The sequence below is a fragment of the Fonsecaea pedrosoi genome (genome assembly GCF_000835455.1).
Source record: "Fonsecaea pedrosoi CBS 271.37 unplaced genomic scaffold supercont1.1, whole genome shotgun sequence".
Taxonomy (NCBI): domain Eukaryota; kingdom Fungi; phylum Ascomycota; class Eurotiomycetes; order Chaetothyriales; family Herpotrichiellaceae; genus Fonsecaea; species Fonsecaea pedrosoi.
In genome coordinates this window covers 3,365,254-3,378,818 of record NW_013550615.1, presented here as the reverse complement: position 1 = coordinate 3,378,818, position 13,565 = coordinate 3,365,254, and the positions used below count along the sequence as shown (strand labels likewise).

General features: G+C 52.7%; 4 protein-coding genes across 4 annotated transcripts; 1 reads left to right on the top strand and 3 right to left on the bottom strand.

Annotated features, from left to right (window-relative positions):
- Positions 1–925: 925 nt before the first annotated feature.
- Z517_01219 (uncharacterized protein) lies at positions 926–1,897 on the top strand (the record flags this gene model as incomplete). Its single annotated transcript, XM_013434181.1, has 1 exon — positions 926–1,897. One exon carries the CDS (start codon positions 926–928, stop codon positions 1,895–1,897), a length of 972 nt encoding a protein of 323 aa, XP_013289635.1.
- Positions 1,898–2,161: 264 nt separating this feature from the next.
- On the bottom strand, positions 2,162–3,730 carry Z517_01218 (uncharacterized protein; the record flags this gene model as incomplete). The annotated part of the gene is made up of 1 exon (XM_013434180.1): positions 2,162–3,730. The coding sequence occupies one exon, from the start codon at positions 3,728–3,730 to the stop codon at positions 2,162–2,164; it is 1,569 nt and encodes a 522-aa protein (XP_013289634.1).
- Positions 3,731–4,274: 544 nt separating this feature from the next.
- Positions 4,275–7,199, bottom strand: Z517_01217 (uncharacterized protein; the record flags this gene model as incomplete). Its single annotated transcript, XM_013434179.1, has 3 exons — positions 4,275–5,706; positions 5,763–6,168; positions 6,521–7,199. The coding sequence occupies 3 exons, from the start codon at positions 7,197–7,199 to the stop codon at positions 4,275–4,277; spliced, it is 2,517 nt and encodes an 838-aa protein (XP_013289633.1).
- Positions 7,200–9,180: 1,981 nt separating this feature from the next.
- Positions 9,181–10,044, bottom strand: Z517_01216 (uncharacterized protein; the record flags this gene model as incomplete). The annotated part of the gene is made up of 2 exons (XM_013434178.1): positions 9,181–9,458; positions 9,513–10,044. The coding sequence occupies 2 exons, from the start codon at positions 10,042–10,044 to the stop codon at positions 9,181–9,183; spliced, it is 810 nt and encodes a 269-aa protein (XP_013289632.1).
- Between the last annotated feature and the right edge of the window lie 3,521 nt (positions 10,045–13,565).

Here is a 13,565-nt window from a genome sequence, read left to right as displayed (position 1 = left end):
TCGCACATGCGCGCACAAAGTGCTAAATTGCAAAACCTCGCCCTCCCGTGCCCTCTTTCTCTTCCACCTCCTGTCCCGTGAATACAAAAACGAGCGCTTTAGTGTGCTCCGCTCCGCTCTGGTACAGACGTGGAACTGATCACTCGTATCCAAGGCGGTGAATAGGTACGGACTACAACTACATACACGCATACACGCATACAATGCACCATACGCATGCAGGGGTACCTAGATACTGGGCTGGCCGGTATATTATAGTGGATCGAGTCACGTTACACCTCGATACTTCACTAGGTACTAAGTCGATAGACAGGTCTGAGCAACAAGCCACCTCCAATCTCTTCAAAAGTCCCTTCCTTAGCCTTGGGAGAATTCACACGAGTAAAAGAAAACCGCATCAAATCGATCTTCAAATTCGACTCAGTTTCCGTTCACTGGCTGCCTCGTTGACCGATGTAACCCTCGTCCCATCTCGTCATCTATTTGACTTTGGGGTTTTTCGTGGGGTCCCCCCCTCCCTCCTCCTCTCGGAAAAGTAACCTAGTAGTCCCTAGGTACATGAGTACATATAGATATCTACACAGAGAACCACTACGAGGTACCATAAAAATTCAGTCAAAATATATCCCGTGGACATTTACGTATCTGGTCATACACGAATCATATATATATAGATATCGAGCTACATACTCGACAGGAGAGAGACAGAGGGACGAAAAGGGGGAACATTAGACGTTGAAACATCGAACATTGCAGAAAAAAAAAGGCTCCCACGCGTGCACGACACACTTTCACAGCGACACAAAACCTCAGCTGGACAGCACATCATCACTCACACACACACACACACACACACGGCCCAGACAAGAACAAACGACCAAGAATATTTTGTTCTTCTTTCAACGAGAAAAACAAAAAAAAAAGAATGCCTCTACACGTCCACCAACTCTCTCCCTCCAACCCCCTCGACCACCAGTACATCCCGGCCATCGCGCGGATCCACCTCGCGGCCTGGCTGACCGTGCCGCTCATGCGGGCCATCTACCACGGGCCCCCGGAGGCGTATCCGGGGTATATCGCGTCGATGGTGGAGCGGCATTCGCAGGCCTTTTCCAACGAGAGGAATTGTCGGTTCGGGGTCGTGGTGGATGACAGTCTGGTTGAGGACGAGGATGAGGATGATGACGACGTGGTGGGAGAGACGGAGAGGGATGGGATGACGGGGAAAGACCAGAGGACGAGAAAGGAGGGCAACGGAAAGAATAAGGGCAAGGTCATCGCCGCCATCAAGTACTACATCAAGGACACAAACACCGATACCAACACCACCGACAGTCACACCGAGGACGAACCCACACCCTCCGCCTCATCATCCACGACGACCGACCGCCCCTGGCCCGCCTCCACGCACTCCGCGCTCGCCTCGTCGTTCTGGTCCCAACTGGTCGCCTCGCGACGGCAACTCACCGCCCTCCTGGGCCCCCACATCCTCGTGGACAACCTGTACACGGACCCGAGGCACCACCGCCGCGGCGCCGGGTCGATGCTGATGCGGCACGCGTGCGCCGAGGCCGACGCGCGCGGGTGGCCGAGCATGCTGGAGGCGTCGCCCAAGGGGGTCGGGGTGTACGAGGCGGTGGGGTTCGAGAGGTTCAGTCTCTCAGGAGCGCCAGACGGGGCGGAGATCTGGGTCGATCTCCGCCGCTGGGAGGGCGGGGGGGACAGGGGCGTCGAATTCTCCGAGAAGAGACTCGAACGGGAATTGGAGCGGGACGGGAAGAGAGGTGACGGCTGGTATTGTCAGGTTCTCATGGTGAGGCCTGCTGCTACCAAGGCCGGGACCGGCTCCCAAAAAGAAGTGGCTGAAGTAGGAACCGGCGAGGCTGCTGTCGTATAGCAACAGAAAAGTTCCCTAGAAATATCTAGACAATGCACCCATCGAACCTTCTACACAAGATCCAGAATGTGACTATATCACTCCGTGTGCTCATCAGCGACGACACTCGCTGTTATTGTGTATAACACACTCTGGTGTGAAACTGGTCGACGACCTCATGTCCAACGTATTGAGTCCTCTCACCAACGACATGTCCATTCCAAAGATATCATATTCACATATATAGGTATCCATTCGCCGCGCCACCCCATCACCGATTTAGCCCTAGACTCTATAGGAGGAGCCCGCAAGAGCCGGAGCAGAACTGCCGTCAACGACTGGCCCGCCTGCATTCCGGATGCACCTCAGGACGTCCCCGACCAGGTACAAACTCCCAGTGATACAGAGCTTCAGCTCCAAAGGGCTGAACTTTGAATCCCTCGACGCGACGCTCACCGCTTGCCTTATGATGATCCTCATCTTCTCGTCAGGTGTAGTTTTATCCTCTTTCCCAGTAACACCTCCAATATATTCATCACCAAGCGCTTCAACGATTCCACTCGTGTACTTGGTGGCGATTTCGGCTAGTTCAATAGCTCCCATGCTCTTCACCCACGGCATTCCATCAACAGGGCCAAAAGAGCACGTCAAGACATTATCGTTGGGTCCAAGCAGCAACTGTAGAATTTCATCGACTTTCTTGTCGTTCTTGACAGACAAGAGCCATGTCACAGGTGGCACAGGCTCTTTGGAGGGAGGCCGCCATTGCGCTTTGATGTAGTCAGCCAGAGCTGCAGCTGATTGCCAATTGTGGGCACCGTCGAGAAGGACCTTTGCGTTGAGACTCTGTCTGGTTTGACCGGCGTTCAACTGTGCTGCCCTGTCTTCTAGATTTTGCGGTAGCAGTCTCGACGGGAGAACGATCCATTGCAGGCGTCCAGGAAGAGACGACTGTGCGAGTGGAACAAGGATATCGAGAGACTTCTTCACCGTGTCGACGCGCAGTTGATCTGTAGCGACTAGGAAATCCTGAGGAAAGTTCAACGGCCCTGGTGACCTATCCCCGGTGAGGTCTTCTCTGCGTGCGGACCGGCCACTGAGACGTTCCTCGGCTGTTTGAAAGCAGGAGAAGGCAAGATACAGGTTCTGAGCCTGATGTTTTGCTAGGCGCATACGTGCAATAGCCTTGTCGAATTCACGTCTTCTCTCTTCGATAGAGATATAGACGCCTGCTCTTCCGCCGTCTTCCCAGCCCAAGTCTCTCAATCGGCTTTCGGCCACATCGATGACGTTTCTTTGGTTACTCTGGTCAAGCACGACAGGTACTCCCGGCTTGAAGATTCCCACCTTTTCCGTCGCAATAGCCTCGAGAGTCTCACCCAGGAAAGCAGTATGATCCAGGCCAACCTTGGTTAAAACGCTAACCAGCACATCCTCCGGTCTCAATACGTTGGTGGCATCAAGACGACCACCGAGTCCGCATTCGATGACGGCGACATCGACCTTTGCATCCGTGAATAGCTGAAACGCTGCGGCCGTGAGGATCTCGAACTCGGATGCGTGGATATCTTCCCTGACGCTCCGGTCGCGAAAGTGCTGCTCGACCTGGAGAAATTTGTCTCGCTCGACGACGCGTCTATTGAGGCTGATGCAGTCCCAACGGTCGATCAGGTGAGGAGAGGTGAACCGCCCAACTTTGTATCCCAAGTGACCGAGGAACGTGGAGACCAGGGCGGCAACGCTACCTTTGCCATTGGTCCCTGCAATGTGGACCGCTCTCCAGGGCAGTGTTGGGTGTGTGCTGAAAAGCGGGTTAAGCAACTGAGTGATGCGCTGGAGGCCGAGATTTATCATGATGGTGGAAGATTAACGAGCGACACGGAGCTGATTTAAGAGACCAAGGTCGATGGCGACGGCGACTGAAGTAGGTGGAGGTGAGTTTGCCAATATGTCAAGAAATGCAAATGACGAGGAATTGGCGCCTCGTGTCTGTGTTGTATGCGTAAGATTGGCGGCTGGAGATTATCATAATGTAGACCTGTGGCAGTAAGAAGAAACAGTATACGAGATAAGGAATGGAAGTCTTCTCAGAGCGACAGAGGGCGGGCGAGACAGAAGTTGCGATGGTTGAACTGGAGATGAAGTCAGAACTGGAAGGCTCAGATATCGAGAGCCTTGCGGAAAAAGTCATTGACCAATCAAATCGCTGATGGTCCCGTGATGAGGCTGGACGGCGATGTCTATAGATAGGTATAAAGGCGGCCAGTCACAACCACCCCCATTATTCATGGATTACTTTCCCCGTTCTATCGCACCAGCGCCTCGCTAACATGATGCAGCCGCAAGCAAGCTTGTCCGAGTCTAATAACCACCACAGCCATCTGGTCAAGTGCACTCCCTACTCGTCGAGACCCAAGTGTCGCCGCAAAGACAAGTACCGCTCATACCCGAACAACTTCAACTCGACCCTCATGAAGTTCACCCATGCCTGTAATAGCCTCCAAAAGTTCTGCGGGTGGAGAAGACTACCCCGCCGTCGGATCATGTCCTTTTCATCCTGCCAAACAGTCCAACTCGCGTACTTGGCCAGAATGAGCATTGGCCTCATCGGCTGAGTCGAACCCAGTGCCTCATCCAGACTCCTTGTCAGATCGTTTGTCTTCAATATAAGAAGAATAATGCGGGGAACATGCCCCAGCAGCTGCACAAGTTGCGCGAGAAGGTCTTGGCCAAAGACCTCGCCAATGGCCTCCTTTTCATCGTTATTCCGTATTGAAGTGGTGAGCTCTTTGCGAGTCAGCACGCGATAGTCACGGCCTGTGATAGCTGAGGCAAACAAGGGAAATTCTTTGTCGCCAATCCCCGCGACTTCGTAGGCGTATTTCCGCATTTTTGCCTCATCCGCATCGATGACCGCAAGCCACATCTTCGCATAGTCCCTCCTCAGCTTGTCATCTGGCATTCGGTAAAGCCCATGATCGTAAAGAATGACGTCGAAATTATACGGATACCTCCTTTTGGGATTGTGACGAATGGCGATATTTCCTGCGTGAGGATCACAATGTAACGGGGCGCCTTTCGAAAAGATCATGACGTTGAAGATGCGCGCCAGCGTCGCCGACACTTCGGCTCGTGAAATATTGTGCTCTTTGAAGTAGGGTAGGTTGTCGACCCTCGCCCCCATGACATAGTCCATGACCAGAATTCTTTTGTTGGCCGAGATCACCTGAGGTATGACGAGTGGAAAACTGGTGTGTCGTTCGAAGTACTGCTTCGCATACATTGCGTTTTGGCCCTCGAGTCTGAAATCCAACTCTTGTGGCAGAGAAAAGTCCATCTCATTACTCAACCACTCCAAATCGTAGTCGGGAAAGGCTCTCTTCAATGTGCGGAAGGTGAATCTTGTCAGGGCCAGATCCAACGGCACCCACTCTTCGAGGCTGGGATGTTGCACCTTGACCGCCACTCTCTGACCTGTCTCCTTCATCACGGCCAAGTGCACCTGCGCCAACGAGGCCGCGCCAATGGGTTCTCTCGTGAAGTCGTCAAAATGATCCTCTATTCGGTGGCCCGTGTCTCTCAGATACATCTCTTCAATTGACTCGTAGGACGAGACAGGGCATTTATCCTGCAAGGGGACGAAGGTCTCGGTATATTCGGTAGGTAACAGATATCCCATGGACGAGATGTGTTGGCCCAGTTTGATGAATATTGACCCATTCGCCTCCATGGCCTTCAGCGTTCGGTCGGCACATCGTTTGTGACAAGCCTTGAGACTTCTGGTGTGCTCTTCCGGATCGTCGTGCTGTTCGTTGAGGGTTACACGATAGCTTGCATCTGTCAGCCTTTACTCCTCTAAGCCACCTAGAACGATAGAATGCCATACTCGTTTATACACGCCGCTAAGGTGGTAACCACCCTTCCAGTCCTCTCTGCGGCGAGCCAGCCATGCTTGATATCATCGCCGAATAACAGCAGACCGGTGCCTGCTGATCCACCTGCAGCTGCCCAATACACGACCCGGCGCGGTCTCACGACCTTGATTGGTCTGCCATACGAGTTGAAGCCTCTCCGTAGCTTTTCGAAAGGCTTCTGCAGGTTCTTACAGCGAGGGCAGGTCCAGGTGGCGCGGCCTCGGACGAAGGCGAGGGGGCTGCTGTTGATTCGCATGAGCGAGTTGTGTGAAAAGCTACTGTCGCGACATAGACGATAGAGAGATGTTGATTTCAACCTGGGCAGCAGCGTTGAGGTACCGTCAAGCTCAGGGTCAAGCACCAAGAAAGATTGATCGCCTGTAGCATCTGATCACCAGATTTCGGGGGATCGAATCACCGATCACACGACGGCAGAGAGGAACGAGAAATTTGCGGAGTTGAGAGGATGAAATGACGTACCCAGCACATGTTTTTTCCCTTTCTTCTTCATCCACTAACAACATTTCTTTCCTCCCAGCAAACATGTAGCGGGTTTCACGAACTCAGCACATCAAGGGCAATGGGTTCTACGAGACGTTGGTCAAACAAAGATACATTCGGCTTCATGCGTCACCGCCTTCTATCTTTTCCACCCGCTCTCTCACCCATGTCTTCCCCTCCTGGCGAATCCTCCCTACCATCGCTGGGCGTCGCATGTGTAGATACTCACTCAAAAAGCTCTTCGTCTCCATCCTCACCCTCTCCCTCCCCTCGTATCCCATCTGCTTGTATAGCAGCTCGCCTTCGGGAGAAGCTTCGATCCAACAAGGCAGCATCAACGCATCAGCCACATCATTCCCCCACTGCATCATCATCCGTCCGCACCCTTTCCCTTGATAATCTGGATCTGTGAAGAGTAGGAAGCAGAGGACATGACCTTCCGTGCACTCGCGACGACGCCGAGCGATAAAGTCCTGGATTAAGAGAGCGGCATCAGCCCGTTCCTGCTCGGTTTCGAGGTAGGCAAAGGCGGGTTTTTTCTCTGCCTCTGTCTTTTCGCCTTCGTCCTTGGTTGCGGCTTGCAGCTTCTTGGATGGCACGTAGGTGGGTGAGATCTTCCAATTGCTCGCACAGACAATTCTTTTCCTCCGCTCCGTCCCCGTCGCATTGCCCTGTTCATCAAGCACATTCACGTCGACCTCGGCGTCCAGATCCTCAATCTTGAGAATCACGTCTGTCTTGTCATTCTGCATGCCGTCCAAGAGTATTCTTTTGGTATGTGCATAACTTCCAGGAGACTCTCGCCCGAAGAAAATATGCGGGAGGTCGATCTTGTGGAATGACTTGAACAGGAGGGGGACGATGGCATCGAGGTCCTTCGGCTCGATGCGAGAGAGAACAAGATGCATTGTTGGGGGTATCTTGTAGGATTTATCGGTCGTACTCGTTACTGCGGAAGTTGGGAGACACGGTTGCTTGTTTCAACAGAGCCGAGTATCAACGCGACTGTATGCCCTCACACGCGAAAAGATATTGTGAATCGGTACAAGTCGTACGACAGACCTATTTTCTTTGGAAATTTCTCAAGAGACAATGAAACGACAACGACTCTTCTTTTCAAGGTATACCAGTGTCGCGTAGACGAATACCCCAAAAGTTTCCCCCTTCCCACTTACCGAGTCCACCTACCTAACACCATTAGTCTCCAGCGGTGAAAGAGCGTTGCTATTCCCGCATCCGGAAAACGTCTCGATGCACAGTGACAAGAATGCAAGCAGGGGGAGAAAGGCGATGTACGCACGGCACAGGCCCGGTCACGCCGCGAGACTCGATCATGCAATGGAACCATGAGAGAGCCAGAGAAGGAAAACAAGCGACAAGCGACTTTTCTCAACAGGGGAACCTATACATTCCCTTATCATGTTAACACGGTACTTGGCCAGTTGGGTACTTTTGCTTGCCCTCGGGTAGGGTGATCCCCCGCTTGACATGATCGGCTGTGTCGGGTAGATGATTCATCTAGCTGGCATAAGTCTATTCTCCGAATGGAGGCATTCTAGGATCTTGAACATGAACATGAATACTACTTCGAGCAGTACAGAGATAGAGAGAGATCGTGCAATTTTATACTCGTTTGCGGGGTACATTCACAAGTCCTCGGTACACCTACAAATACAAGGTATATATGCACATATCTTTGCACCGAGCACGAGAGTAACCTAACCGGGCACGCCGGGTAAATAGTCCATGTGGTTTGGCGTTTTTGTTCTTGTATGCACTCCATGTACTCGCGATGGTCCTCGTATGTCCTTGTGTTCAGAAATCTTGGTTAGCACGTAGGTAGCAAGGGGAGGTAGGTAGTGTGGCAGTACGAAGTACACAACGGTTGGTGGGATACGGAAAGAGGGGTACGAGGTCCAGACCTAATAATGCACAGTTACTTTACATTTACCTACAATTTACATACGTCTCCGCGCACGCCCACGCCCATGCACACGAGCAACGAGCAACGATATGTATTATTATATCATTATCACTGTCACTGTCACTGTACCTTGCACGATACTGGTACCTACAAGAGGATACTCCTGCCCCATGCAATTGACCTTTGGCCTTTGACCTCGGCTCGTCGTCAGCATCGTCATGATGATCATCATCACAGAAACCAAGTTTTGGCGAGGCCTCGACCCATGAACCATCGTGCGGCGATATGCGTTGCAGATCCCAGGGCCAAAGCAAAAAAAGCTTGGGTTGAACCTCACCTCTCTCTCTCTTCTACATCTCGTCTCTTATCTACTCTCGTCTCTGAGTCATAGACAAACAATCTCTCTTCTTTCACCTTCATTTACCAAAACACACTTGCACACTACGGCACTACAGAATTAATGAGTTGACGTACGTGGGCAAATCATGAGGCAAAATCCTTGAATTGGATTGGCTCTCCTGTGGTAGGCTCTGCTACCTATGGTATGTACCGTTCTTTCTAGGGTCTGTATCCAATCCAGAACGCCTCCAATCCCACCTAAAGGCCAGCCATACCGGTATAAAGACCGATACAGAGGTAAGCAAGAAGATAAAAATGTTTCCAATCCCCGCCGTTGCACCATGGCTCGCACAGGTTCAGCCTTATGCTTTTTGTTTGTGTTCATAATTTTCGTTACAATCTCATCATGCTGGAAACTTGAGACAGTGTGTCCAGACCATACACCCCTTGTGGCGTTCTCTGTTGCATCACTGGTGTCGATATTGTGACAAAAAAGCTTCCCGGAAGCACTCTGAGTGTGAATTCGGTTGATTTGCACCGAGACTCTGCACATGTTTGCTCGGCAAATCATACGCGAGACCTCGATGTTTCAATACCAATAAAGGAATGACTGGGGTGGGAAGAACCTAGTTCAACCACCATTGGATACCGGACATGCGACCATCACCCTGACCGTCGGTAATGGCAGTGAACAAGGCATCGGTGCAGTCGATGGCTCTGTCGACGCAGCCCATGCACTTGTCACCCACAGTGGCCTGGACAGTGGTTCCCGAGGTGGGGTTGAGCAAGGTGACGGAGCGACCACAGTATGGGTTGCCATTGGACTGAGTTCCCATGAAGGCGAAAGGGAGGGCAATTTGGAGATCGGTGCTGGTGTCGACGTTCCATCCACATGCACCAAGGCCTGGAGAATCAATTAGCGCGAGTCCACGAATTTGAGAAATGATTCATGACTTACCTCCATCCCAATGGGTCACATCACCCTGGCATGCATCTCCCGAACCCTCACAGGTACCGTCGGTGCCGACAGTGTCCTTGGGTTGGACATTGATCGTGGACGGGGCTGCAGAAGAGGTGGGAGCTGCAGGAGGTGGCGATGGCGTAGCCGGAGCTGGGGCTGGGGCAGGTACCTCAGCGGGAGCAGAAGTAGCTGGAGAAGCAGCAGGAGCTGCGGCAGCAGACGACCACGATGATGACGACGACGATGGAGCCTCCACGGGCACGACAGCAGCAGTTGCGAGGGTGGAAGGAGTGTTAGTTGCCGCAGCGAAAACAGCGGCTGGGACACTGCTGGTAGTGCTAGCAGGAGGAGCGGGAGCCGGAGTGGGATCCGATGGGTCAACCCAGATGGTGGTGGTTTCTTCGACAGTCACCCATGCGATCTCGGTCACGGTGTTGGTGTAGATGGCGCGTTTGTCGGGCATTGGGACAGCCGCAACCAAAGAGGTCAGCAGCGAAGCCGCGAGAACGATTTGCTTGAGTCCGGCCATTGCGACAGAAGTATGTTTCGAAGTCGAAAAGGTTGACTGGAGATCTGGCTCGACAGTGAAGGATAAAGAATGCCTTTGGAAAAGCGCTGTTTCGAGGAACGGCTTAACGTCTTGGATCTCTGAAAGGAGTGTTTGAGCGCTGAGGGGGATACTGTCGCCGATGACAAGCCTGTGTCAGGAAAGAAAAGGACTGAGATTCGAGGTGAAGAGGGACTAGCCCGGTGAGTGAATGGCTCAAAGGAGAGATGGTTGAGAAGGACTGGATGAAAGATATGTCCAGGTCCGGGAGAGAGAACAAAGAGGGACTGGGTAGATAAAGAAAAGGTTGCAATGAGTGACAGGGAAGAGGAAGAGATTTTTTGTTGGTGAGATCGAATCCTCTTCCGGAGCAATAAGAAAAGAGTGAGCGGGTGGAATGAACGAGAGGCAAGAGATGGAGAGTGAGAAGAGTAGTAGTCAAGAAAAGCTGTTTGTTCAACAAGTCGAAGTCACGGCGTCACTCTGCATCGGGATCCAGGCCTCGCAAGAATCCCCATCAAGGGAGTGACAGGGGGGGGGAGGGAAGAGGAATCGACGCGTGTGGTTATTGGTCCATGCATCCCTTCACCAGGCATCTGGCATCTCGCCGTCTGCAAGCCCTTTGTGATGTTTATTTTGCTTCTCCATCTCCTTGCATTCCCTTTGTTTGGTGCTCTGGTCACCCCGGTCGAGCATTTTTGGGTTGCGGGCTGCGGATTGCGGATCGCGGGACGTGGGTCAATGGATCGTGGGTCGTCGGTCGTGATGAGGGCTGCGGTGCTGTAAAGTGCCACTCTGATACAGGGGAGTATTGGGGTCGCATTGTCAGCTTGCCAGCTACGACGACTCGCAAGTGCTTCAGCGCAGAGCGAACCAGAGATGACCAGGCTGGAGACTCGCAGTCAGAGGTGATGGAGGCTACGGTAGGGCCGTGGGAAATTCGGGAGAAACGCCAGGACCTGGGATGCGCCCCATTGACCCACTTCACGTCCACTTTGAGCAGAAAGAGGCTTTCGATAATTATTGCTTTGGTCCCTCGAAGTCCTCGTTCTCGTAGGTGGCGCCCGTTCGAAACGACAGCCCCCCACCACCCTTCGGTTGAAGCCCAGGGACGCCCAGGGGAACTAAGGGATGGCCCCCTGCTCAACTTTAGGCTTTGTGCCCTCCACCCGCACCCAACTGGCCATTGTCTCATCCCCCGATTTGCTGCCCAAAAACGTGTCTTCAGGTACAACCGAACCTAATCCTCAAGGAGTCAAGCCGTGATCACATCTTCTCCTGGTACCTGCTTGTGCCTGGCCTTTTGCCGCTTGGCATCTTCACTCGCTTGTCAAACTTTGCTGTCAGACTCTGCACCCCTGGACCCATGGACAGTCCTCAATTCCAATCTGCAAGCCAACAAACGTGTTTCAAACCGGCACCCTTTCAGCCAGCAAGACCTGCGTCTGTCCTCCTTAAATATCTAATGCTTCTGCAAATGTCGAAAGGAGATGCGTCCACGTCGCCAGCCAGCAAACTTGCTGCCACGCGGCCACGTTCTGCTCCCAACATGTATGCACCAGGACGAGACCTCCTTTAGTTCCTGTCCGTTTTAGCCGATCGTCAATTCGCTAACGGAATTCTACACAACCATCCAATGGGGCACTACCCGCATTCAGAAAAAAATTTCACAATCAATGCGACTCCAAGAAGGCGAGAGAGTGGGAACGATGCCCATGCACGGACAGGTCCCAGGTACGGCAAATAGCCACCCAGAGCCGTTATGCAGGAACCGTAGCAGAGAAAATCCTTTTGCCCAGTAAGGAATACCACTCGTACAGGCTTGCGCCCGAAGACTTTCTTGGATTACACCCTGTCCCCACCAGATGTCCGGACTGCTTCCAGCGCCTGGCTGCACATGGTCAACTGCATTTCTGAGCATTGATGCTTGCTCCTCCTGCGGTTTACTCATGGCGCCGAGTCCAAAAGCGTGCGCAATTGCCGTCAGGACGGGTTGAATCCGGGTGTCTCGAGCGACCCTCCGTCCAATCCGATTGTCCCGCTGACTCGAAACCGAGCCGATTTTTTGAGAAATTCAAAACTCTGCCGTATAGCTGGGTTTTCCACGTGCTGGCTATCCGAACTAACTTCTGGTGTCCGCTCTTCCCGTACAAACCATCGTGCGCAGTGTCTAGAACGACAACACAATTTTTCAGCACGCCTATCTATCTCATTATGGACCCAGATACGTCTGTCTCCCTCGGTGCGACCTCCGGTATATTAAGCCGTCGCTAAACCGTTCGTTCGGTCTCGTCCGTTATCGATTACGAGTAGCTAGAATACGCACCTCGGTGGAGTCGATATCCTCGCTTTGTTCAAATCGGTATATCGTTGCTGTTCTGTATCCTACGCAGCCTCAACAGTATGCAATCGCTCGTCATCCTCCCAAGCATCTCACGCCACCGCGCATTTCATTTTTTTTTCCGTTGGCGACTGAGTTGGGTCGGCTGGATTCGCAGTGTCGGATGCGATGCGACTGCTGCTGCGTGAGCGGTGCCTTGTGCGCCTGCTCTGAGAGCAGACGAGTCCTTTCCATTGCGCCGCCGCTCATCGCTTCTATTCAGAGGGTCTCACCATTTTGTCAAGAGTTCCTCCGTGGTAGATGCCGCTCGCGAAACCCTCGGGATTTGAGCTGTTGCCGGCTTTCTCTCAAATCCTTCGTGGCCGAGAACTCATCAGCTTTCAGGCACCCCTGCTTCTCCCATGCTGTCATCCTGCACATGGGTTTTTCGGTTGTAATGGAACGGAAGACTTCCCTTGTCCATCACATAGATCAGAGATATACCGAGTAGTCTTGAGACTTGTTTCAACAGCAAACAGCAGTTGCGGTGGGTCTGTAGCAAGCTCCCAACGAGTGATCTCTATGAGTATCCGGCAGCAAGCAGAAGTGACCCTTACCTTACCATGACCTTGTCCCTGTGTGCTGTGCCGTGACCCATCATGGCTCTACCGCGCGCGCAGTGCGCACGCACATGCATGTCAACACCACAACCTTCACAGCACCCCTTCCAGTGCTGTGATGTTCCTGTCTCCCGTCTTCTCCATCAGGCGGATAGACGGACCAACAAAAACATTTCTCGGGAAATGTATGTTGACAAAGGCAGAGCTGACATGCCACCTGGACCCCTCGACACTCCGATCGAGATACATGCGTACATGTATGTACATGCAGGTATATATGTAGCTGGGATGGCAGATGGCATGCCTGCGGGCTTCAAGTCGTCATGTCGAGTGAAGTTTCGGCTCGTCTCGCCTCGCCTCGCCCTGAACCCCAACCACAGGTCACGTGGACCTTATACATACGAGTATTACCTCCTTCCGTTCCGTCTTACCGACCTCCAGTCCTTCTGTTCGCCTCTTCATGTGATTCATACTGTACCGACTCACTGATCGAGTACCGAGTACGAGGTACCTCTGGTAGACTCTGAGCCTGACACTCGGGGATTTCGTGGGCTTGAAAGCGT